General features: G+C 53.2%; 1 protein-coding gene across 1 annotated transcript; it reads right to left on the bottom strand.

The window, feature by feature from the left end:
* Nucleotides 1–1197: 1197 nt before the first annotated feature.
* On the bottom strand, nucleotides 1198–17678 carry LOC143934619 (arylacetamide deacetylase-like 4). Its single transcript, XM_077458373.1, has 4 exons — nucleotides 17397–17678; nucleotides 11295–11517; nucleotides 4119–4182; nucleotides 1198–2443 (listed from the first exon to the last, which is right to left on the bottom strand). The coding sequence occupies exons 1-4, from the start codon at nucleotides 17559–17561 to the stop codon at nucleotides 1660–1662; spliced, it is 1236 nt and encodes a 411-aa protein (XP_077314499.1). The 5' UTR covers nucleotides 17562–17678; the 3' UTR covers nucleotides 1198–1659.
* Nucleotides 17679–26674: the final 8996 nt, after the last annotated feature.

The raw sequence follows: 26674 nt of genomic DNA, 5'->3' as shown, positions 1-26674 counted from the left end.
GGGGGGGTCTGTACTGATGGAGGGGGGTCTGTACTAAGGGGCGACTATAGTTGGTGGAGGGGGGGGTGACACCATGTTTTACCCCACTGGGCGACACCAACCTTAGTGACACCACTGCCTGATACCTTCAGCTTAAAACACTTCTATGCCCTCAATCCCCAAGGACTCCTCTCCCCTTCCATGTCCAGTTTTGAACAAGTCTATAACAACGATCCACTCAGGAGAAGTCCAATTTCAGCCCTCTACATTCAATTGCTCCCCCCCCTCCCCCACACCTCTAAATAGAAGACGTGGAAATCCCATTGGAGGGTGCCGACTGGACTCACATGTGGTCAGCTACAAAGTCCTCCTCACAAAATATTGTGGCATCTGAAATGAACTACAAAGTCCAGCCCCGTTGGTAGTCGGTCCCAGCCAGGATCACCCGCTATGTTCCTCACCACCTTTCCTGTGTGCTTCATTATTTTCTATAATCGATTTTTGACATTATATTTTATTCCCCGGTATCATCTCCACCTCAGGAGTAAAGTGACCGTAAAGGCTCATTTTTTGTTTTGTTTTTAAATAACAAACATGTTGTACTTACCTCCTCTGTGCAGTTGGTTTTGCACAGAGTGGCCCCGATCCTCCTCTTCTCGGGTCCCTCTTTGCTCCTCCTAGCCCCTCCCTTCTTTGAGTGCCCCCTCAGCCAGCAGCTTGCTACAGGGGTCACCCAAGCTGAGTCAGAGCTCCGTGTATCCATTCAGACATGGAGCCCTGACCTGGCCCCGCCCCCTCTCTCCCCTGATTGGCTGACTGGCTTTGATTGACAGCTGTGGGAGCCAATAACGCTGCTGCTCTCTCAGGCAATCAGGAGGAGTGTATTGGATGGCTGAGGGGATTGTGGACGTTGCAGGAGAGAGAAGGGGCTCAGGTGGGTAATTTGGGGGTGCTGGGGGGGAGGGGGGGCTACACACAGAAGGTATTTTATCTTAATGCATAGAATGCACCTTCTGCCTCCACAACTCCTTTAGTAACCTGAGTAAGTGAAGCAGCATTGACTCTTCCCTTCCATTCTGCTGCAGAAGAACCCGAGGGGAAGGTCTGATTGGGTGGAAAGTCAATGATATAATTCATCCTCGTTCCTGGGCCTAAATACTAATTATTGTCATCGCTGCATTCATCTAATGATGTCATATGAGAAATCAGACTGATTAGTGACTTGATTGGTAAATACTTTATTAAAAAAAAAAAATTATGCTAATTAGCCGGATGAAAGCTGGAGGCACTGCTTGTATAGCAATTAATTAGTTGATATCACTGACTTAATTAATCATTCAAACTTTCTGACAGACTGGACGGCAAATGTGACTGGACGGCAGATGCGATTGGACGGCAGATGCGATTGGACGGCAGATGCGCCTGGACGGTAGATGCGCCTGAACGGCAGATGCGATTGGACGGCAGATGCGATTGGACGGCCGATGCGCCTGGACGGCAGATGCGCCTGGATGGTAGATGCGATTGGACGGCCGATGCGCCTGGATGGTAGATGTGATTGGACGGTAGGTGTGACTGGACGGTAGGTGTGACTGGATGGATAGTAGAATGGAATGTCCTTTCTGTTGGGTGACCCAACCATTATCACACAGATGTTCACACTCATGTTCAGGACACATCTCAGGCATCTTTTATGAAGCCAACAATACTGTCCATGGCCTGTATCCCCGATTCACAGACCCACTGGTCATACAAGCTCATGACCCCATGGAAGCCATCTTTGATATGGTGCCAGGTGACGGACACCCCGTTGTCCTCCAGACGTTTCTTGTAGAGGATCCCCTCATCACGGAGAACATCGAACTCACATGTTAGGATATAAGATTTCGGTAGCAGGTGAAGCACGGCGTCCTCAGCCATCAGAGGAGAACACGAAGGTTCAAAGACTTGTTTGAGCTTCTGATAGAGATTTTTGTCGAAGGCGGCCATGGTGTGCGGCGTGTACCCCGCGCACCTCATGTACCCCACAACCTCCTCTGGGATATGATCCACACTCAGCCACTTGGAGAACTTCTTCCTCACATCCGGAGGGACATGGCTGCCGTTCTGCACATCTCTTGAAGCAGACAGGTCCCCTCCTAATATATAGGTCAGTATGTAGAACAGGATGCGTTCTCGCAGTAGGGGGGGCACACCGCGGTTTTGTTGGTACGAAGGTAAGTTGAAGTCAACCATCTGGAGTACGGGGTAGATCATCACCTGGGCCAGAGGTCGGGGAATATCCTTCCTGGTCACCAGAGCTTGTGATACGGCAGCTGTGAGAGTCCCACCCGCACTGTCCCCACAAGTGATGATAGAAGAGGGATTGACCCCGAAATCCAGAGCTGTCCTCAGGAAGTGGATGGAAGCCTTCAGGCAATCTTGGAATGCGGCGGGGTACAGGTGTTCTGGGGCCAGGCGATACCTAAAGAAACATCAGAGAGTTAAGAAGGACTTCAATGTGGCATTAAACCCCCAGACTGTGGACCCTTCCAGTGGACCTTCCATCAGATATACTGTTCATGTGAATTGTTTGTGTGTCCCCCTTTACCTCTCATAGAGATCACAGGATTCCCCCCAACAATGCCTTCATCTCTATAAATGAAGAAGAAGAGCACCAATTTGATTTAAAGGCCATCCTTGGCATCCATTTTCCTGGCTACAGACCTCAACCCAAGGTGTTTCCCGGTGAGCCTGTAGGCTGGGTTGTATTGCTGTGTGTAAAGTGATCCTTGATAAAGTTCTATTTTACTGGGCTGTACATTTTTCTATTTCCTGGGGTTGTACATGGCCCCCTCCCCCCCCCCCCTTTGTTGAGGGCCCATTTATACAAGGTGAGGGCTCAAGGCCTGGCTCTCTTCCACATAGCATTACAAGGGGAAGGACTGCTGCATTATGTAGTCCTGCTGGAGAGCGTGGCCTCCCTATTGGGGACCCCCTTTCGGGATTCAACTGTAAAAAGGATTCCACCTGAAATGGACTTGTGCCGAATGGACTTGTGCCGAATGGACTTGTGTGGAATGGACTTGTGCCGAATGGACTTGTGCCGAATGGACTTGTGCCGAATGGACTTGTGCCGAATGGACTTGTGCCGAATGGACTTGTGCCGAATGGACTTGTGCCGAATGGACTTGTGCCGAATGGACTTGTGCCGAATGGACTTGTGCCGAATGGACTTTGCTTTGTGGTGAAGGTTTGCTATGGGCAGCTGGAGTTGGGTGGTGCAGGAATATGAATGGAAGAAGTGTGAGAGACGGTGTCACATTCACTTGTTCTGTTCAATGCTTGGTCTGAAGTCGCTGCAATGGGGTGTATGGTGGTGGTGCATGGTGGTGCATGGTGGGGCATGGCACATGACAAAGCACAAGGCCCAATCACAGACACGTGGGGTGAGGAGGAGGACATGTGGGTGCTAAAGGCAACAAACACCAGGTATTGAGATGGCAGGACAGCAGAAGCACAGTACCCGCAGGGCTGATGGGTTCTCTATAGCGAGGGGGTCGTTTTTCAATTCCCTCCCTAGTGGTCGGTGCCCCAGCAGCCAGGACTGAACCTACATGGCGGAGACCTCGGGGACCTAGCCACGGGTAGCCCCAGCTCAATTCTAAGTCACAGTGTTGCCTGAATGTGACTCTTCCTCTTCCATTGGTGAGGGCATATCCCAAATGGAGAGGAGACCCTTCATGCCAGGTGAGTAGGCTCCGCCCACAAGTTGGGAGGGTCTTATCTCTTCGGCATGTTCTGGTTCTGCCCCTGTGACCACCTCCAGCCGATTCCAGTTGCAGAGAACCTTGGTATAAGATGACCAGATTATTTCACCTGGGAGATTTTAATTAAAAGAGGGGTGGCCTACCCTAAGACAAGCCCAGAATGGGGGGGTTCTCATGTGATCCCTCCATCACAGAGAGCGCCCCCTTCACACTCATATCGAATCTCCTGACGTCCAGTGCTGAACCCCGGATTAGGATATGACCCCAACCACATGAAGACAATTTCCCACACAGCACTTCTTGATGTTCCATATTTCCATATTCTTGTACAATTGTGGGATTCCTTTGTTGAAAAGCACTAGAAGAGATAAGAGAATAAAGACTTCTCACCCGACTGACACCAGCACAACTCCGGCCCTCTTTGAGATTTTTCGGCAAAGTTTGTCATAGACATCTACAGAAGAAACGGACAATAATGAGCTGAGGAGGCGGAGATTTTTCAGCCACCGAAAATCCAATGAATACAATTCACAGCATAGAAAAGAAGTTGTACCAGGATCTCTGATTGTATGGTCACACAAAATGGAAAACTGTTACCACCAACACCACTGACTGCCACCTAACCCAACCGACTGCCACCAATTCTACCGACTCCACCAACCCCTCCGACTGCCACCCACCCCAACGAATGCCACTAATTCTATCGACTCCACCAACCCATCCGACTGCCACCCACCCAATGCCACCAATTCTACTGACTCCACCAACCCCTCCGACTGCCACCAATTCCACTGACTCCACCAACCCCTCCGACTACCACCCACCCCAACGAATGCCACTAATTCTATCGACTCCACCAACCCATCCGACTGCCACCCACCCCACTGACTGCCACCATTTCTACTGACTCCACCAACCCCTCCGACTGCCACCTACCCCAACGAATGCCACTAATTCTATCGACTCCACCAACCCATCTGACTGCCACCCACCCCACTGACTGCCACCATTTCTACTCACTCCACCAACCCCTCCGACTGCCACCCACCCCAACGAATGCCACTAATTCTACCGACTCCACCAACCCCTCCGACTGCCACCCACCCCAACGAATGCCACTAATTCTATCGACTCCACCAACCCATCCGACTGCCACCCACCCAATGCCACCAATTCTACTGACTCCGCCAACCCCTCCGACTGCCACCAATTCCACTGACTCCACCAACCCCTCCGACTGCCAACATTTCTACTGACTCCACCAACCCCTCCGACTGCCACCCACCCCAACGAATGCCACTAATTCTATCGACTCCACCAACCCATCCGACTGCCACCCACCCCACTGACTGCCACCATTTCTACTGACTCCACCAACCCCTCCGACTGCCACCTACCCCAACGAATGCCACCATTTCTACTGACTCCACCAACCCCTCCGACTGCCACCCACCCCAACGAATGCCACTAATTCTACCGACTCCACCAACCTCTCCGACTGCCACCCACCCCAACGAATGCCACTAATTCTACCGACTCCACCAACCCCTCCAACTGCCACCCACCCCAACGAATGCCACTAATTCTACCGACTCCACCAACTCCTCCAACTGCCACCCACCCCAACAAATGCCACTAATTCTATCGACTCCACCAACCCATCCGACTGCCACCCACCCCACCGAATGCCATCAATTCTACTGACTCCACCAACCCCTCCAACTGCCACCCACCCAACTGACTGCCACCAATTCCACTGACTCCACCAACCCCTCCGACTGCCACCCACCCCACCGACTGCCACCATTTCTACTGTCTCCACCAACCCCTCCGACTGCCACCCACTCCAACGAATGCCACTAATTCTACCGACTCCACCAACCCCTCCGACTGCCATCCACCCCAACAAATGCCACTAATTCTATCGACTCCACCAACCCCTCTGACTGCCACCCACCCCAACAAATGCCACTAATTCTATCGACTCCACCAACCCATCCGACTGCCACCCACCCCACCGAACGCCACCAATTCTACTGACTCCACTAACCCCTCCGACTGCCACCAATTCCACTGACTCCACCAACCCCTCCGATTGCCACCCACCCAACTGACTGCCACCAATTCCATTGACTCCACCAACCCCACCAACTGCCACCAATTCCACTGACTCCACCAACCCCTCCGACTGCCACCCACCCCACTGACTGCCACCAATTCCACTGACTCCACCAACCCCTCCGACTGCCACCAATTCCACTGACTCCACCAACCCCTCCGACTGCCACCCACACAACTGACTGCCACCAATTCCACTGACTCCACCAACCCCTCCGACTGCCACCCACCCCACCGACTGCCACCATTTCTACTGACTCCACCAATCCCTCCGACTGCCACCCACCCCAACGAATGCCACTAATTCTACCGACTCCACCAACCCCTCCAACTGCCACCCACCCCAACGAATGCCACTAATTCTACCGACTCCGCCAACCCATCCGACTGCCACCCACCCCACTGACTGCCACCATTTCTACTGACTCCACCAACCCCTCCGACTGCCACCCACCCCAACGAATGCCACTAATTCTACCGACTCCACCAACCTCTCCGACTGCCACCCACCCCAACAAATGCCACTAATTCTATCGACTCCACCAACCCATCCGACTGCCACCCACCCCACCGAACGCCACCAATTCTACTGACTCCACCAACCCCTCCGACTGCCACCAATTCCACTGACTCCACCAACCCCTCCGATTGCCACCCACCCAACTGACTGCCACCAATTCCATTGACTCCACCAACCCCACCAACTGCCACCAATTCCACTGACTCCACCAACCCCTCCGACTGCCACCAATTCCACTGACTCCACCAACCCCTCCGACTGCCACCCACACAACTGACTGCCACCAATTCCACTGACTCCACCCACCCCACCGACTGCCACCATTTCTACTGACTCCACCAACCCCTCCGACTGCCACCCACCCCAACGAATGCCACTAATTCTACTGACTCCACCAACTCCTCCAACTGCCACCCACCCCAACAAATGCCACTAATTCTATCGACTCCACCAACCCATCCGACTGCCACCCACCCCACCGAATGCCATCAATTCTACTGACTCCACCAACCCCTCCGACTGCCACCAATTCCACTGACTCCACCAACCCCTCCGACTGCCACCCACCCCACTGACTGCCACCAATTACACTGACTCCACCAACCCCTCCGACTGCCACCAATTCCACTGACTCCACCAACCCCTCCGACTGCCACCCACACAACTGACTGCCACCAATTCCACTGATTCCACCAACCCCTCCGACTGCCACCCACCCCACCGACTGCCACCATTTCTACTGACTCCACCAATCCCTCCGACTGCCACCCACCCCAACGAATGCCACTAATTCTACCGACTCCACCAACCCCTCCAACTGCCACCCACCCCAACGAATGCCACTAATTCTACCGACTCCGCCAACCCATCCGACTGCCACCCACCCCACTGACTGCCACCATTTCTACTGACTCCACCAACCCCTCCGACTGCCACCCACCCCAACGAATGCCACTAATTCTACCGACTCCACCAACCTCTCCGACTGCCACCCACCCCAACAAATGCCACTAATTCTATCGACTCCACCAACCCCTCCGACTGCCACCCACCCCAACGAATGCCACTAATTCTACCGACTCCACCAACCTCGCCGACTGCCACCCACCCCAACAAATGCCACTAATTCTATCGACTCCACCAACCCATCCGACTGCCACCCACCCCACCGAATGCCATCAATTCTACTGACTCCACCAACCCCTCCAACTGCCACCCACCCAACTGACTGCCACCAATTCTACTGACTCCACCAACCCCTCCGACTGCCACCCACCCCACCGACTGCCACCATTTCTACTGTCTCCACCAACCCCTCCGACTGGCACCCACCCCAACGAATGCCACTAATTCTACCGACTCCACCAACCCATCCGACTGCCACCCACCCCACCGAACGCCACCAATTCTACTGACTCCACCAACCCCTCCGACTGCCACCAATTCCACTGACTCCACCAACCCCTCCGATTGCCACCCACCCAACTGACTGCCACCAATTCCATTGACTCCACCAACCCCACCAACGGCCACCAATTCCACTGACTCCACCAACCCCTCCGACTGCCACCCACCCCACTGACTGCCACCAATTCCACTGACTCCACCAACCCCTCCGACTGCCACCAATTCCACTGACTCCACCAACCCCTCCGACTGCCACCCACACAACTGACTGCCACCAATTCCACTGACTCCACCAACCCCTCCGACTGCCACCCACCCCACCGACTGCCACCATTTCTACTGACTCCACCAACCCCTCCGACTGCCACCCACCCCAACGAATGCCACTAATTCTACTGACTCCACCAACCCCTCCAACTGCCACCCACCCCAACGAATGCCACTAATTCTACCGACTCCACCAACTCCTCCAACTGCCACCCACCCCAACAAATGCCACTAATTCTATCGACTCCACCAACCCATCCGACTGCCACCCACCCCACCGAATGCCATCAATTCTACTGACTCCACCAACCCCTCCGACTGCCACCAATTCCACTGACTCCACCAACCCCTCCGACTGCCACCCACCCCACTGACTGCCACCAATTCCACTGACTCCACCAACCCCTCCGACTGCCACCAATTCCACTGACTCCACCAACCCCTCCGACTGCCACCCACCCAACTGACTGCCACCAATTCCACTGACTCCACCAACCCCTCCGACTGCCACCCACCCCACCGACTGCCACCATTTCTACTGACTCCACCAACCCCTCCGACTGCCACCCACCCCAACGAATGCCACTAATTCTACCAACTCCACCAACCCCTCCAACTGCCACCCACCCCAACAAATGCCACTAATTCTACCGACTCCACCAACTCCTCCAACTGCCACCCACCCCAACAAATGCCACTAATTCTATCGACTCCACCAACCCATCCGACTGCCAACCACCCCACCGAACGCCACCAATTCTACTGACTCCACCAACCCCTCCGACTGCCACCAATTCCACTGACTCCACCAACCCCTCCGATTGCCACCCACCCAACTGACTGCCACCAATTCCACTGACTCCACCAACCCCTCCGACTGCCACCCACCCCACCGACTGCCACCATTTCTACTGACTCCACCAACCCCTCCGACTGCCACCCACCCCAACGAATGCCACTAATTCTACCGACTCCACCAACCCCTCCGACTGCCACCCACCCCAACAAATGCCACTAATTCTATCGACTCCACCAACCCATCTGACTGCCACCCACCCCACCGACTGCCACCAGTTCTACTGACTCCACCAACCCCTCCGACTGCCACCCACCCCAACGAATGCCACTAATTCTACCAACTCCACCAACCCCTCCAACTGCCACCCACCCCAACGAATGCCACTAATTCTACCGACTCCACCAACTCCTCCAACTGCCACCCACCCCAACAAATGCCACTAATTCTATCGACTCCACCAACCCATCCGACTGCCACCCACCCCACCGAATGCCATCAATTCTACTGACTCCACCAACCCCTCCAACTGCCACCCACCCAACTGACTGCCACCAATTCCACTGACTCCACCAACCCCTCCGACTGCCACCCACCCCACCGACTGCCACCATTTCTACTGTCTCCACCAACCCCTCCGACTGCCACCCACCCCAACGAATGCCACTAATTCTACCGACTCCACCAACCCCTCCGACGGCCATCCACCCCAACAAATGCCACTAATTCTATCGACTCCACCAACCCCTCTGACTGCCACCCACCCCAACAAATGCCACTAATTCTATCGACTCCACCAACCCATCCGACTGCCAACCACCCCACCGAACGCCACCAATTCTACTGACTCCACCAACCCCTCCGACTGCCACCAATTCCACTGACTCCACCAACCCCTCCGATTGCCACCCACCCAACTGACTGCCACCAATTCCACTGACTCCACCAACCCATCTGACTGCCACCCACCCCACCGACTGCCACCAGTTCTACTGACTCCACCAACCCCTCCGACTGCCACCCACCCCACCGAATGCCACCAATTCTACTGACTCCACCAACCCCTCCGACTGCCATCCACCCCAACAAATGCTACTAATTCTATCGACTCCACCAACCCCTCTGACTGCCACCCACCCCAACATATGCCAATAATTCTATCGACTCCACCAACCCATCCGACTGCCACCCACCCCACCAAACGCCACCAATTTTACTGACTCCGCCAACCCCACCAACTGCCACCAATTCCACTGACTCCACCAACCCCTCCGACTGCCACCCACCCAACTGACTGCCACCAATTCCACTGACTCCACCAACCCCTCCGACTGCCACCCACCCAACTGACTGCCACCAATTGCACTGACTCCACCAACCCCTCCGACTGCCACCCACCCCGACTGCCACCATTTCTACTGACTCCACCAACCCCTCCGACTGCCACCCACCCCAACGAATGCCACTAATTCTACTGCCTCCACCAACCCCTCCGACTGCCACCCACCCCAACGAATGCCACTAATTCTACCGACTCCACCAACCCCTCCGACTGCCACCCACCCCAACAAATGCCACTAATTCTATCGACTCCACCAACCCATCCAACTGCCACCCACCCCACCGAACGCCACCAATTCTACTGACTCCGCCAACCCCTCCGACTGCTACCAATTCCACTGACTCCACCAACCCCTCCGATTGCCACCCACCCAACTGACTGCCACCAATTCCATTGACTCCACCAACCCCACCAACTGCCACCAATTCCACTGACTCCACCAACCCCTCCGACTGCCACCCACCCCACCGACTGCCACCAATTCCACTGACTCCACCAACCCATCCGACTGCCACCCACCCAACTGACTGCCACCAATTCCACTGACTCCACCAATCCCTCCGACTGTCACCCACCGCAACGAATGCCACCAATTCTACTGACTCCACCAACCCATCCGACTGCCACCCACCCCAACGAATGCCACTAATTCTACTGACTCCACTAACCCATCTGATTGCCACCAACTCCACCAACCCCTACGACTGCCACCCACCGACTGCCACCAATTCTACTGACTCTACCAACCCATCCGACTGCCACCCACCCCACCTAGAGTTGCCACCTCATCCCTTTAAACCCAAACACATATGAAATACACAGGTTCTGATGCTAATTTAATGTAGATGAGGCACCGAGTGAGTTTAATTACCACATTAATCAGCCACAGAACCTGTGTAATTAATATGTGTTTGGTTTTAAAGGATTGAGGTGGTAACCCTAACCCCACTGACCGCCACCAACTGTCACGTTTCGGCCTACTGGACTGGAGGAACTCCAACTTGTGGGCAGTGGACTGTAGATATCGGTCCTTTCTCTGCTATAAGCGGCAGGCTGGCAGCAATTATACATTGTAACCGACATGAAAAGGCAGTTGGTATCTGAGAGGAAACATACCAAGATTTCCTTGCACAAAGCCTCCTCCGTGGAAGAACAGGACTCCTTTACGCTGCCCGGCGGACGGCTCTCTGGGCTGGTAGACTCTCACCGGCACACCTTCAAATTTCAAGTCCTTTGTGAAGAGCTCGGGATCATCTTCTGACTTTTCATTAAACAATCTTTCCAAAAGGTGAACAATAGAGATCTCTGTGCTGATAGAGAACTTTTCCAGGGTGCGGCCCTAATCCACGGAGAGGAAAACACGACCACTAATTATTACAAGTTAGAGGAACCAAATGATTGTAACACATCAGGGAACATACGGTATCCTGGTTTGGATTTACTTCACTGGATATATTTTAAAATGATTAACCCCTTGGCGCCAGCAACTCCTGGCCCTTTAAGGGGTTTAGGGAGGCGGGGCGGGGTTTGTGATCATGTGACAGCCGTGATTGCCTGTCACAGAGGTCACATGGTTGGAAAGCTCCGGATCACAATCAGCAATTGGGAGATTTCCGTTAGCCGTAACTTTGCTGGAGGTGCGCCCTCAGTGTCGGTTTACAAATATGCGGCCACTTGGTACCAAGAGGTTAAAAACATCATCTATATATTACCAAAAGTATGTGAATCCCCCCCAAATGATGGAGTTCAGGGGTCTCCAGTGAAGGTCCCGGTAATCGGAGACAATTGTGCTCTTTCAACCTTGTGGTTAAAATTCGGGGAAGACCCTTTCCTCTTCCACCATGACTGTGCCCCCCCCCCCCCATGTACAAAGCCAGCTCCATAAAGACATGACTGTGCCCCCCCCGTGTACAAAGCCAGCTCCATAAAGACATGACTGTGCCCCTCCAACCCCCCGTATACAAAGCCATCTCCATAAAGACATGACTGTGCCCCCCCCAGGGGCGGATCCAGGGGGGGGGCAACGGGTCAATTGCCCCCTCCGAGAATACCGGCATATGACAGCAAAGCCGGTTCCGCGGGTCCAATCGCGGCCGGTTCCGCGGGTACCCGCGGGCCGGTTCCGCGGGTCCAATCGCGGCCGGTTCCGCGGGTACCAGCGGGCCGGTTCCGCGGGTCCAATCGCGGCCGGTTCCGCGGGTACCAGCGGGTCGGTTCCGCGGGTCCAATCGCGGCCGGTTCCGCGGGTACCAGCGGGCCGGTTCCGCGGGTCCAATCGCGGCCGGTTCTGCGGGTACCCTCGCTGAGTGGATGGGTGAGGGGGGGGGGGGGGCAGCTGGGCAGCTTAGGAGGGCTGCTGGCCAATTAGGAAGCCAGCAGGCAGGGGAGCAGGGAGATGACATCATCTCTCACTGCCCTGCATCCCTCCAGTCCTGCCCTCACTGTGTAAGAAGCTGTGTGCAGCAGAGAGATTGCATCATCTCTCTGCTGCCTATCTTCACTCTGGGACCCAACAAAAGGACCACCTTAGCAGAAAAGTGACACAGTAGGTGACAATCCGCAATGTGTGGCAGGCTTCGTGGCAAGTGGCAATCCGCAATGTGTGGCAGACTATGTGGCAAGTGGCAATCCGCAATGTGTGGCAGACTACGTGGCAAGTGGCAATCCGCAATGTGTGGCAGACTACGTGGCAAGTGGCAATTCGCAATGTGTGGCAGGTGACGTGGCAAGTGACAATCCGCAATGTGTGGCAGGTGACGTGGCAAGCGACAATCCGCAATGTGTGGCAGGTGACGTGGCAAGTGGCAATCCGCAATGTGTGGCAGGTGACGTGGCAATCCGCAATGTGTGGCAGGTGACGTGGCAAGCGACAATCCGCAATGTGTGGCAGGTGACGTGGCAAGTGACAATCCGCAATGTGTGGCAGGCTACGTGGCAAGTGGCAATCCGCAATGTGTGGCAGGTGACGTGGCAAGTGACAATCCGCAATGTGTGGCAGGCTACGTGGCAAGTGGCAATCCGCAATGTGTGGCAGGCAACGTGGCAAGTGACAATCCGCAATGTGTGGCAGGTGACGTGGCAAGTGACAATCCGCAATGTGTGGCAGGTGACGTGGCAAGTGACAATCCGCAATGTGTGGCAGGCTACGTGGCAAGTGGCAATCCGCAATGTGTGGCAGGTGACGTGGCAAATGACAATCTGCAATGTGTGGCAGGCTACGTGGCAAGTGGCAATCCGCAATGTGTGGCAGGCAACGTGGCAAGTGACAATCCGCAATGTGTGGCAGGTGACGTGGCAAGTGACAATCCGCAATGTGTGGCAGGTGACGTGGCAAGTGACAATCCCCAATGTGTGGCAGGTGACGTGGCAAGTGGCAATCCACAATGTGTATCAGGCAACGTGGCAAGTGACAATCCGCAATGTGTGGCAGGTGACGTGGCAAGTGGCAATCCGCAATGTGTGGCAGGCTACGTGGCAATCCGCATCTGGTGGCAGGTGACGTGGCAAGTGACAATCCGCAATGTGTGGCAGGTGACGTGGCAAGTGGCAATCCGCAATGTGTGGCAGGCTACGTGGCAATCCGCATCTGGTGGCAGGTGACGTGGCAAGTGACAATCCACAATGTGTGGCAGGCTACGTTGCAAGTGGCAATCCGCAATGTGTGGCAGGCTACGTGGCAAGTGACAATCCGCAATGTGTGGCAGGTGACGTGGCAAGTGGCAATCCGCAATGTGTGGCAGGCTACGTGGCAATCCGCATCTGGTGGCAGGTGACGTGGCAAGTGACAATCCACAATGTGTGGCAGGCTACGTTGCAAGTGGCAATCCGCAATGTGTGGCAGGCTACGTGGCAAGTGACAATCCGCAATGTGTGGCAGGTGACGTGGCAAGTGACAATCCACATTTGGTGGCAGGCGACATGGCAAGTGACATCCTCAGGGCTCCCACTGATTCTGCATTATGGTGAGATGAACCATTTAATTTTATATTACAATGTATTAATAGAAATAATGCGCTTCAATCATCCTGACACCATAACAACCATGGTGCCGTAATGATTGAAGCGCAAATACCAGCCATTTCCCATATAAATTGCCACCAAAAAAACATATTTTATAGCAGTGCCCCTCCCGAGACTAGACTCTGGATCCGCCCCTGGCCCCCCCCGTGTACAAAGCCATCTCCATAAAGACATGACTGTGCCCCCCCCCCATGTACAAAGCCAGCTCCATAAAGACATGACTGTGCCCCCCCCATGTACAAAGCCAGCTCCATAAAGACATGACTGTGCCCCTCCCCCCCCCCCCCGTGTACAAAGCCAGCTCCATAAAGACATGACTGTGCCCCCCCGTGTACAAAGCCATCTCCATAAAGACATGACTGTGCCCCCCCCCCCATGTACAAAGCCAGCTCCATAAAGACATGACTGTGCCCCCCCCATGTACAAAGCCAGCTCCATAAAGACATGACTGTGCCCCCCCCCGTGTACAAAGCCATCTCCATAAAGACATGACTGTGCCCCCCCCATGTACAAAGCCATCTCCATAAAGACATGACTGTGCCCCCCCCATGTACAAAGCCAGCTCCATAAAGACATGACTGTGCCCCCCCCCCGTGTACAAAGCCAGCTCCATAAAGACATGACTGTGCCCCCCGTGTACAAAGCCAGCTCCATAAAGACATGACTGTGCCCCCCCGTGTACAAAGCCAGCTCCATAAATACATGACTGTGCCCCCCCGTGTACAAAGCCAGCTCCATAATAAAGACATGACTGTGCCCCCCCCCCCCGTGTACAAAGCCAGCTCCATAAATACATGACTGTGCCCCCCCCCCCCCCGTGTACAAAGCCAGCTACGGAAAGACGTGACTGTGCCCCCCCGTGTACAAAGCCAGTTCCATAAAGACATTACTGTGCCTCCTTATTGATGGCCATGGGGGGGGAGGCAACGCCATCTTAATGGCCATGGGGGGAGGCAACGCCATCTTAATGGCCATGGGGGGGAGGCAACGCCATCTTAATGGCCATGGGGGGGAGGCAACACCATCTTAATGGCCATGGGGGGAGGCAACGCCATCTTAATGGCCTTGGGGGGGAGGCAACGCTATCTTAATGGCCATGGGGGGGAGGCAACGCCATCTTAATGGCCATGGGGGGGAGGCAACTCCATATTGATGGCCATGGGGGGGAGGCAACTCCATATTGATGGCCATGGGGGGGGGAGGCAACTCCATATTGATGGCCATGGGGGGGGAGGCAACTCCATATTGATGGCCATGGGGGGGAGGCAACTCCATATTGATGGCCATGGGGGGAGGCAACTCTATATTATGGCCATTGGGGGAGGCAACTCCATATTAATGGCCATGGGGGGGAGGCAACTCCATATTGATGGCCATGGGGGGGAGGCAACTCCATATTGATGGCCATGGGGGGAGGCAACTCCATATTGATGGCCATGGGGGGGAGGCAACTCCATATTGATGGCCATGGGGGGAGGCAACTCCATATTGATGGCCATGGGGGGAGGCAACTACATATTGATGGCCATGGGGGGAGACAAATTCATATTGAGGGCCTTGGGGGGAGGCAACTCCATATTGATGGCCTTGGGGGGAGGCAACTCCATATTGATGGCCTTGGGGGGAGGCAACTCCATATTGATGGCCTTGGGGGGAGGCAACTCCATATTGATGGCCATGGGGGGGGGAGGCAACTCCATATTATGGCCATGGGGGAGGCAACTCCATATTGATGGCCATGGGGAGAAGGCAACTCCATATTGATGGCCATGGGGGGAGGCAACTCCATATTATGGCCATGGGGGGAGGCAACTCCATATTGATGGCCATGGGGGGAGGCAACTCCATATTGATGGCCATGGGGGAGGCAACTCCATATTGATGGCCCTGGGGGGAGGCAACTCCATATTGATGGCCCTGGGGGGAGGCAACTCCATATTGATGGCCATGGGGGAGGCAACTCCATATTGATGGCCATGGGGGGAGGCAACTCCATATTGATGGTCATGGGGAGAAGGCAACTCCATATTGATGGCCATGGGGGGAGGCAACTCCATATTGATGGTCATGGTGGGAAGGCAACTCCATATTATGGCCATGGGGGGAGGCAACTCTATAAAAGGTTCTTCAATTTATCTGTCAATGATCTCAGCCCGCCCCCCAATCAGATCACAGCTTGTCATTGGCTGATTGAAGCCGGCCACAAATGCTTTGATCTGACAGGTGACAGAACCGGCTTGTGACGTGTGAGCTCCTCTGCCAATAAAAACCCTCGCCTGGGGTCACCTGGGGTCACCCTGTACAGCAAAGATTTCTATCATCTGGATTTGGTTACAATTTATCTTTATAAACCGCAAATATCACCAACAGAGCTGACAATCTAATCACCAACGTGACTACATTCGTTCCTCCGCAGAGATCCCAGAGAACATACAAACTCCATGCAGACATTGTACTTGGAGTGTGAACCCGACCCTGCAAGACTACAGTGCCAATTACCAAGCCCCGCCCCCTGTGATTACACCCCACCCATGAATAGTCGGAGGAATTGTCTCCGGTGACCGGCTCAGAAGAGTTCCCTCCTCCATGCAGAATTCTGCAATACTCTGCCAGAGATGAATAGAAAGTACGAAGATTGCAGATTTTACACTGCTGATCACTCTGTATGGAATGTATGGAAGGAAAGGGATTTCTACTTTGTTACCCACAAAGCTTTTCAATAGGAAGCATTTCCTGTATGGAGCCGAATTCCATCGCATTCCGAGTCACATATACTAACCTGGAGCACAGGAGGGGCTTTTTGTCTTTATTTAAAGGTACAGTCCACCCAATAAAGATACTTTATAGATAGGTGGAGCCCGGTGGGTGGAGTCAGCCCCCGACTTCCCATATGTCCTAGGTGCCCCGACAGTGAGATCTCCCGGCTGGAATTCCCAACTCCCAAAGACGTCCCAACTCCGTTCACCCGTGTGTGTCCCCACCCACCTGTGTGTCCCGGCTCCGCCTCCTACATTCCCCATGATATAAATATAAAAATCCAACTTGGACAATGAGGGCGGCCCCCAACAGGAGGACCCCGGAATCTCCCCCACAGAATCCATCGGAGATATAAGAGACTCTCCGGAGGTTTCATCCACCAAAACCCGAGATCTCTGTTCTGGGCGGAGTGCCGCTTCAGGACGACATTCAGGAACTCACCAGGACTGACATGAAACTCAGAATTCTCTGGAGACTTCGCAGTTCTGCTGAACAGGCCATTCCCGGAGGATATTCCGCTTTACAGGACTCGGTGTACACCGCGCCAAAGAAGAGCAGAATACAAAGGAACAGAAAAACACCAACAATAGAGAGAAGAGACAACATGGCGGCCACCTCTGTCCTCCCAACTCCTTCCACCTCTGTCCACCGTCCTCCAACCTCCTCCCAACTCCTTCCACTGTCTGTCCACCGTCCTCCAACCTCGCCTCACCTCCCTTCAACTCCTCCCAACTCCAGATAACCACCACAGTCCTGGGCTCTGCACAATGAACTTTACACTTTGTCCTTTCCAGGATCACCCATCATCGCCCCCTACCAGGTATAGAGATGTACTGCAACTTATCTCACCACCTCCAAGCCTTCACAATCTGCCCATCCCTCCAATCCATCCATATTATCCTTCCCACCTTCTTTCCTTCTATCCATCCATCTCATCCAACCACCGATCCATCTTATCCATCCACAGAGGTATGCACTTGGGTATATACTGCCCCCTGGTTTCAATCTTTAGGTTCACCAAGTACGTCATAATCTGACCACACAAACCTTCTACAATCAACTTTACATTTACCAAAACTCTGTAATATGAGCATCCAATCTAAACTCAGCAGATTGTATTTAATCTGGGCAGCCCACACATTATATTTAGGGAGATCTAAAATAGATTGTAATGTGTGTGGTGAGGAGAACATGTGGAGACGGGCAAGTAGAAGAGTGCAAATTGTGGATCAGAAACACGAGGGAGGAAACATCAGACCAGACAACAGGACCGCGGATCAGAGACGAAACAAGAAACATCAGGGCCCCAGTGCAGGAAACCCAAGACTGGGGACTCCCCATTGATCCTGGGTCCCCTTCACAGAGTTCCCCTTTACATCAGAGTCCACAGAGTAGGGTAAAGGGGTTCACTGATCTAAGAAGTGAGTGAGGACACTGGAGCCACCACACGCTGACCTCCTTTAAGTCGGGGTCCTCCTCTCACCCTGCACCCCCTCCTTGCAGTCGCTTTCAAATTCTCCTCACCAGCAGCCCGAGTCCAGTCCGGCCCAACTGAGAGAGCCGAGATTAGCCGATTACTAATCAGCCAGCTCCAGAACTGGGCATGAGCAGTTTTGGAACCAGCAGATTAGCAACCGGCTCAGCTCGGCTTGGGGGTGGAGGGGTGGTCCATTGGTCAGGTGCGCGGTGATGTTATGTGCTTGGCACCTTTCCCATACATTCTAAAGAGACTGTAGTGGCAGAACACCAGAGCACCAGAGACAATTCAGGACTGTGGAGTGCATGAAGGCAATGGAGGAGAGGGAAGGTCAGGGTAGGCAAAGAAGAGGGTGCAGGAGATGATCACCAGCAGCGTGACATACAGCAATGACACCTAGAGGAAGTCAGCATAGCACAGGGATGGTAGGAGCCCCTCATAATGAGCATAGCACAGGGATGGTGGGAGCCCCTCATAATGAGCATAGCACAGGGATGGTGGGAGCCCCTCATAATGAGCATAGCACAGGGATGGTGGGAGCACCTCATAATATGCACAGCAGAGGTACAGCCCCAGGAGGAAGTCAGCACAGGGATGGTGGGAGCCCCTCATAATGAGCATAGCACAGGGATGGTGGGAGCCCCTCATAATATGCACAGCAGAGGTACAGCCCCAGGAGGAAGTCAGCACAGGGATGGTGGGAGCCCCTCATAATAAGCAGCCCCAGGAGGAAGTCAGCATAGCACAGGGATGGTGGGAGCCCCTCATAATGAGCATAGCACAGGGATGGTGGGAGCTCCTCATAATGAGCATAGCACAGGGATGGTGGGAGCCCCTCATAATATGCACAGCAGAGGTACAGCCCCAGGAGGAAGTCAGCACAGCACAGGGATGGTGGGAGCCCCTCATAATAAGCAGCCCCAGTAGAAATATGACACCGCTCAACCTCTTCAAAGAGGAGGGTACGGGCATATAGTACGGTGTGCTTTTTTTGGACAAGGAAGTGAGCCAAATGAAGAAAGAAGGTCTCTGTGCTCGATTAAAAAAATTGCTTATAGACATATACATGGTCTACTGGTCACATGTGTTGAATTCCTCCGAGATCCATGCCTCATTCATTTTTAGAAATGTGAGGTAGTTAACACTGTCGTGAGCTAGGCGAGTACGCTTATCGGTCACGATCCCCCCTGCTGCGCTGAACGTCCTTTTCGGACAGGACACTGGATGAGGGGCAAGCCAACAGTTCGATTGCAAATTGGGCAAGCTCTGGCCAGAGGTCAAGCCTGCCCACCCAGTAGTCCAGGGGTTCATCACTCCTCAGAGCGTCCACATCGGCCGTTAACCCGATGTAGTCGGACACCTGACGGTCTAGGCGTTCCCTGATGCTGGATCCGGATGACACCTGTCGATGGGTCGGCTGAAAGAATGACCTCATATCCGAAGTCACCAACACATCTTCAAACCGGCCTCTTCTTCCAGGCGCTGTTGGATTGGTACCCGCAACTCCTTCTCTGGGAGTGGGAATTGCTCCTCTGCCAGCGCATGCAAAAGCAGAATGCAGCATTTCTCAAAGCAAGGCCTGGAAGTGCTGCATTCTGACAGCCCTCTGCGACGGCGGTAACATTTCCGCCATTTTGTGTTTGTACCGGGGGTCTAAGTACGTTGCCACCTAGTACTGGTCCTTGACCCTTATGCTTTTTATACGGGGGTCCCTATTAAAACACTAGAGCATGAAGGCCCCCATTTGCACTAAAGTGGAAGCGGTGTGGTGGCCTGGCTCCTGCTCATCCTCCAGGATAATGTCGTCCTCTTCATTCTCCTCTCCCCATCCACGCACAACAACAGGGGTCCCAGAAAGGTTTAAAGCATGCTCTTCTTGCTCCTCCTCATCCGCCCCGGCACCATCCTCCTCTGACTCCTCTTCAGACTCCTGTTGTTGACTTGTCTCAGATAGAGTAGCCCCCCCTGGGAATTCATCCAGCATTGCGACTTCCTCATCTTCCCGCTCCTGCTTCTCCACAGCTTGATCAATGACACGCCGCAATGCACGCTCCATAAAGAAGGCATAAGGTACCATGTCACTGATGGCGCCATGGCTGCGACTGACCAGTTTGGTGATCTCCTCAAATGGCCGCAGAAGTCTGCATGCGTCGCGCATGAGCAGCCACTGGCGCGGTGAAAAAACCCCCAGCTCCCCAGAACCTGTTCTGCCGCAGAGTTCATACAGGTAGACGTTAACTGCACGTTTCTGCTGGAGCAGCCTATCAAGCATATAGAAGGTTGAGTTCCATCGCGTCGGGCAATCGCAAATAAGACGTCTGACCAGCAGATTGTGTCGCCGCTGAATGTCAGCAAGGCAAGCCATGGCCGTGTAAGATCTTCTGAAATGGGCCGAGATTTTCCTTGCCTGCCGCAAGATGTCCTGGACACCAGGGTATTTGACAAGGAATCGCTGCACGACCAAGTTTAAGACGTGTGCCATGCATGGCACGTGCGTGATTTTGCCCTGTTTCAATGCGCTAAGCAGATTGGCACCGTTGTCACACACCACTTTACCAACTGTCAAATTGAGCGGTGTTAGCCACTGATCTGCCTGTGAACGCAAAGCTGAAAGGAGTGCCGGGCCAGTGTGGCTCTTCGCTTCCAGGCACAACAGACGCAGCACGGCATGGCAACGTCTCACCTGGCATGTGGAATAGGTTCTGGGGAGCTTGGGCGGCGCAGCGGAAGAGGAGGAGTCAGCTGAGGAGGAGAGGGAGGAGGATGGAGTAGGAGAAGAAGTCAGGCCTGCATGCAATCCGTGGCGGTAAAACCAAATCTACACGGGTGCCACGGGTTACATGCTTGACGGCCGTCAGAAGGTTCACCCAGTGGGCAGTAAAAGTGATATACCTTCCCTGCCCGTGTTTGCTAGACCACGTGTCTGTGGTCAGATGTATCTTGGCACCGACACTGTGTGCCAGAGATACATTCACTTGCCGCTGAACATGGCCATATAGCTCTGGGATGCCCTTCTCTGAGAAATACTTCCTTCCTGGGACCTTCCATTGTGGTGTTCCAATGGCCACAAATTTGCGAAAGGCCTCCGAGTCCACCAGTTTATATGGCAGTAGTTGGCGGGCTACGAGTTCTGACAAGCCAGCCGTCAACCGCTCGAACATTTGGCCCACGGAAGCCTGCCTTTTTGCTGAAAAACGTGAGCTTGGCGTGATGGAAGGTGGAGTGGAGGACAATTGTGAGGAGAGAGGAGAAGGAGAAGTAGAAGAAGAGGCTGGACGGTGAGAGCCTGCAGTGTGGCTTTGTGTGTTCCGTTGCTCCCACTCGGCTCGGTGATGGCTGCTCATGTGCCTTCTTAAGGCGGTCGCCCCTAGGTGAGTGTTGGACTTACCGCGACTAATGCGTTGACTGCAAAGATTGCAACGCTATTGTCAGCAGCGGACACGTAAAAAAAAGCCCACACTGCGGAGCCATGTGCCGGTGTCCTGGGAACGCCAGATGTGACCGTACATGGTCGATGACTCGCTCCTGATACATTAGCAGTCTGCTTTGTCCCTCCTGTGCAATGTAAGTTATTCCTGCTTCTCCTCCCTATCTGCTGGTCCATATCTCCCTCTGAACTCCCCTCCTCTTCCTCTCTTGTGGGCACCCACGTGACATCACTAGATACGTCATCATTGACGTCACCTTCCCCACCGCTATAAGTAGGGATCTCGGACTAGGCAGCAACACCGGGGACCAACCTCCTCCTTGGGCTGATCTGGGTACTGTCGTCAGACTGCTGAGTAGCGGTTGTTGCTACCTCCTCTTCCTGATCCAATACCAAGAGTGGCTGCGCATCAGAAATGTCCTCTTGATATGGATCGGAAAATAATTCCTGTGACTCAAGCGGAAGGTATGTGGTGGTGGTGGTGCTGTTGGTGGTAGTGTCTTTGGGGGTGCACATAGCAGAGAGTGAAGAAGAGGGTGCAGATCGAGAGGATGAGGAGGGTGCAGAAGAGTAAGACCCCTTTCACACCAGGGCGTTTTGCAGGCGCTATAGCGTTAGAAATAGCGCCTGCAAAACGCCCTAAAGAAGCTGCACCATTGTGTGTAGTGTGAAAGCCCCAAGGGCTTTCACACTACAGCGGTGCGCTGGCAGGACGTCAGAAAAAAGTCCTGCCAGCAGCTTCTTTGGAGCGGTGAAGGAGCGGTGTGTTTACCGCTCCTCCACCGCTGCTGCCCATTGAAATCAATGGGGCAGCGCTGTAATGCCGCCGGCAAAACGCCGCTATTGCAGCGTATTGCCGGCGGTTTTAACCCTTTCGCGGCCGCTAGCGGGGGGTAAAAGCGCCCCGCTAGCGGCCGAAATGCGCCGCAAATCCGGCGGTAAAACGCCGCTAAAAATAGCGGCGTTTTACCGCCGACGCAAGTTGCGGTGTGGTGTGAAAGGGGTCTAAGGCTGAGCGAGCCATTCAACCAAGTCTGGTGCGTCCTTTAAAGTAATTGAACGCACCTTCTGCAACTTCCCACTTTGGCTCAAGCCTGTTGCTCCTGCCCTACCCCTACCACCCCTGCGGAAGGGCCTGCCTCTTCCTCTGCCTGTCATTTTTTAAATGACCCTGTGACAAAACTCTCAGTCCCTATACCGATGAAGGACTGCTGCAGTATAGGGCAGTGGTCAGCAGTGGTGCACCTCAACCCTATCTATTGTGGACCGATACCAGTCCTTATGGAATAGCAGACTGTACCTCACTCAACCCTATGTACTGTAGCACCCTAGACCAGGTTACCAGTCCTTATAAGGACCTTGGTGGAACAAGTGAGTTGTGAATGATTAGCAGACTGCAGCAGAAGGGCAGCAGTCAAGTATAATATTCTTTCTATATTTGGAAGAAAGAATATTATACGTGTACAAGCCTATTACCATACCACTGATACCAGTCCTGAAAAGAACCTTTGTGGAACTAATAGTAACAGCTACTGTTTAAACTGACCCTCACTGCCTGACACACTGCTTCCTGCCTGTCCCTATATAAACTGGCAAAACAGAGGAGACTGGAACAATAACTGGAATAGCACTTTTGTGGACCTGATAATAACAGCTAATGATGATGATGATGATGATGATGATGATGATGATGATGACTAAACTGACTGTCCCTACAGCACACACCATCCTGTCCCTTTCTCTAAACTGACAAAAGACACTCGGGCTGCTGCAACAATCAGTAGCACAGCAAACCTATATACACCTAACACCTATACCAGTCCTGAAAAGAACTTTTGTGTACCAAATAGCTAGCGATTTGGGTCACTGCAATCTCTCCCTGCTCCACACAGCAACCTCTCCCTATAGTGACAGAAGAAAGAATGTAAAATGGCCGCCGGATCGGGTCTATTTATAAGTTAGGGGGAATGTCCAAGTGTCCATGTGCTGTAATGTCTCAATTGGCTGTCCTGTACCCCATGATGGATGTGTCATCATAGGTCAAAGTTCTTTTACACAGTAAAAACACAGAAGTCCACCGGGCGAACAGCGGCAATAGTCTGCCGATCGGCCGGACCGCGAACAGCCGAAATTCGCAGCGAAACGACCGCCGGGCGAACCGTTCTGCCATCACTACCAGGGACCACACCAGACAACAGGACCGCAGATCCCAGCCCAGCAATGTACTAGATGAACCGGGGACCAGATCAGACAAAAGGACCGCAGATCACAGCACAGCAATGTACTAGATGAACCGGGGACCAGATCAGACAACAAGACCGCAGATCACAGCCCAGCAATGTACTAGATAAACCGGGGACCAGGCAGCAGGATGGCAGATCCCAGCACAGCAATGTACTAGATGAACAGAGGACCAGACCAGCTAATAGGCCCTCACTGGTGCAGATAGGAACAGTTTGAAGATGAAGGAAAGCTGGAAAATAGGTCAGGGGTCGGGGCAGGCAGCAGACAAGTGAATTCAAACAGGAATCAGGACTGCAGACCTCACTGGAGGGGACTTAAATGTTTATTCGCACATATAAAAGATACAAATTAAGGCTGTGTTGTGGTGAAAGGAACACCCTGATAGGAGCAGAGAAGCAAAGGAATGACCTCATTGGTTTGCTGCTTCTCTGTCCAATCATAGGGTGGGCAGACCTGTAAGTGAAAGTGCAGCTGCAGCAGTGGCAGGTCCAGGTCCCCTCACATGCCACCCAGGACCGTATCTCTGATGCGGTGAATGAGAGCATTCCTGCTTCGCATGGGATTGCATGGCTCACTGGTTATTGCAATGGGCAATACGTGTGTAGCGCTACCCCCGAGGAGCCGCCCTGACCTTGCAAGAGCGCTACCCCCAAGGAGCCGCCCTGACCTTGAAAGCCCCTGGACTTTTCTGACACTCAAGGTTCAGACATGGATTAGGCAGATAGTGTTCACTAAACTAGCTACCAATCAGTTGCGGTCCGTCAATTAGGGGTGCACGGGCGCCGCCCCTCACATCCATGCGTCCGACCCTTAATCTACATGCAGGGCACCGGACACATGGATTCCAATGGGGTTTTTTTTCTTTGAAGCTCATGATTAGAGCTTGAGGCTCTATTTGGCTTGAAAAAAAGGGTGGGCCTGGGGCACAAAGCAGTGCGACCTGAGCCCACCCAGTTGTGTGACAATAGCGATTTAATATTTGCTATTGTAAGACTGATTCTCCTCCCAGCCAATCAGGAAGCAGATCATGACATCTTTCACCCAATTGGCAGAAAGGAGATCTGATCGGATTGGCCAGCAGGAGGAGGAGGGAGGAGATGCAGGGGAACCAAGCAAACAAGCAGCCCCCAGCCCTGAGAGAAGCCACCCCTGCCCGCAAGATGGGGTAAGTCCCGACTCACTGGCCGATCGGGGGGGCCAAAATACTGGGATGCGACGGGTGGATTTTTTTCCCCCCTCCCAAAAAAAAATAAAAATAAAAAAAAACACACACCAGCTGCCACTGGTTACCAATAATATGCACAACAGTGTAGCACCCTCTAGTGTGTGCTAGGAGATAGTGTAGTGTGTGTTTAGAGTAGATCAAATATAGTTTGGCTTTGAACTAAGCCTGGGCTATAGAATCTGGGTCAAGGTTTCTAAAGTTCAGGGCTGGGAGACTCTTCTTGGCAGCCCCCTGGTCTAGAAGGTTGGAGAATCTTCTGGAATGTGTGGGTGGTGGTTAGTAGGAGCTGCCTTGAATATTTAAGTATATGTCATCTAAGAGTGATTCAGCTGGAGCCAGCAAGGGTGTGCAGGAGGAAAGTAGAGGAGACTGTATATACAGAGCACCCGAAAAGTATTCACAGAGCTTCACTTTTCCCACATTTTGTTATGTTACAGCCTTATTCCAATATGGATTAAATTCATTATTTCCCTCAAAATTCTACAAACATCCCATAATGACAACGTGAGAGAAGATTGAAAACTTTGTATGTACATGGGAGGAGTCTGTGATATGTATGCATATGGGAGGAGCCTGTGATATTCATGTACATGGGAGGAGCCTGTGTGATACTTATGTACATGGGAGGAGTCTGTGTGATACTTATGTACATGGGAGGAGCCTGTGTGATACTTATGTACATGGGAGGAGTCTGTGTGATACTTATGTACATGGGAGGAGCCTGTGTGATACTTATGTACATGGGAGGAGTCTGTGTGATACTTATGTACATGGGAGGAGTCTGTGTGATACTTATGTACATGGGAGGAGTCTGTGTGATATTTATGTACATGGGAGGAGCCTGTGTGATATTTATGTACATGGGATTTTATTTCCTTTTTTATTTTTAATAAATTTGCAAAGATTTCAAACACACTCCTCTCACGTTGTCATTATGGGGGATGTTTGTAGAATTTTGTGGAAAATAATGAATTGAATCCATTTTGGAATAAGGGCCGGTTCACACAGCGGGCGATGCGAGGCGACACGGCTCGCCTCGCCTCGCTCCCGCAAGTCGCCCCCATTCAGTACTATGGAACCGTTCTGAGAGGAGCGACTCGAGTCGCTCCGACTCAGAAAAAAGGTTCCTGTACTACTTCTGGGCGACTTGCATTGACTTCTATACAGAAGTCCTCTGCAAGTCGCCGCTGAGCTCCCTGCAGGTCGCGGCGAGGTAAGTCGGAGACGCCTCGCCGCGCCTCGCTGTGTGAACCGGCCCTAAGGCTGTAACAAAACAAAATGTGGGAAAAGTGAAGTGCTGTGAGTACTTTCCGGATGCTCTGTAGGAAGTTGTCAAGTGGGCATCC

The sequence above is a fragment of the Lithobates pipiens genome, unplaced genomic scaffold (assembly GCF_037356315.1).
Source record: "Lithobates pipiens isolate NorthernLeopardFrog02 unplaced genomic scaffold, aLitPip1_a1.2 Scaffold_27, whole genome shotgun sequence".
NCBI lineage: Eukaryota > Metazoa > Chordata > Amphibia > Anura > Ranidae > Lithobates > Lithobates pipiens.
This window is presented reverse-complemented; position numbering and strand designations above follow the sequence as displayed.

Excerpts from the sequence above, each read along its gene's own strand:
- LOC143934619 (XM_077458373.1), bottom strand. The coding sequence starts at position 17,561 with ATGTTGTCTCTTCTCTCTATTGTTGGTGTTTTTCTGTTCCTTTGTATT. Across the intron at positions 11,518-17,396 it reads TGAGTTTCATGTCAGTCCTG|GGCCGCACCCTGGAAAAGTT; the intron begins GTGAGTTCCTGA and ends TCCGTGGATTAG. Across the intron at positions 4,183-11,294 it reads CTTTGTGCAAGGAAATCTTG|ATGTCTATGACAAACTTTGC; the intron begins GTATGTTTCCTC and ends TTTCTTCTGTAG.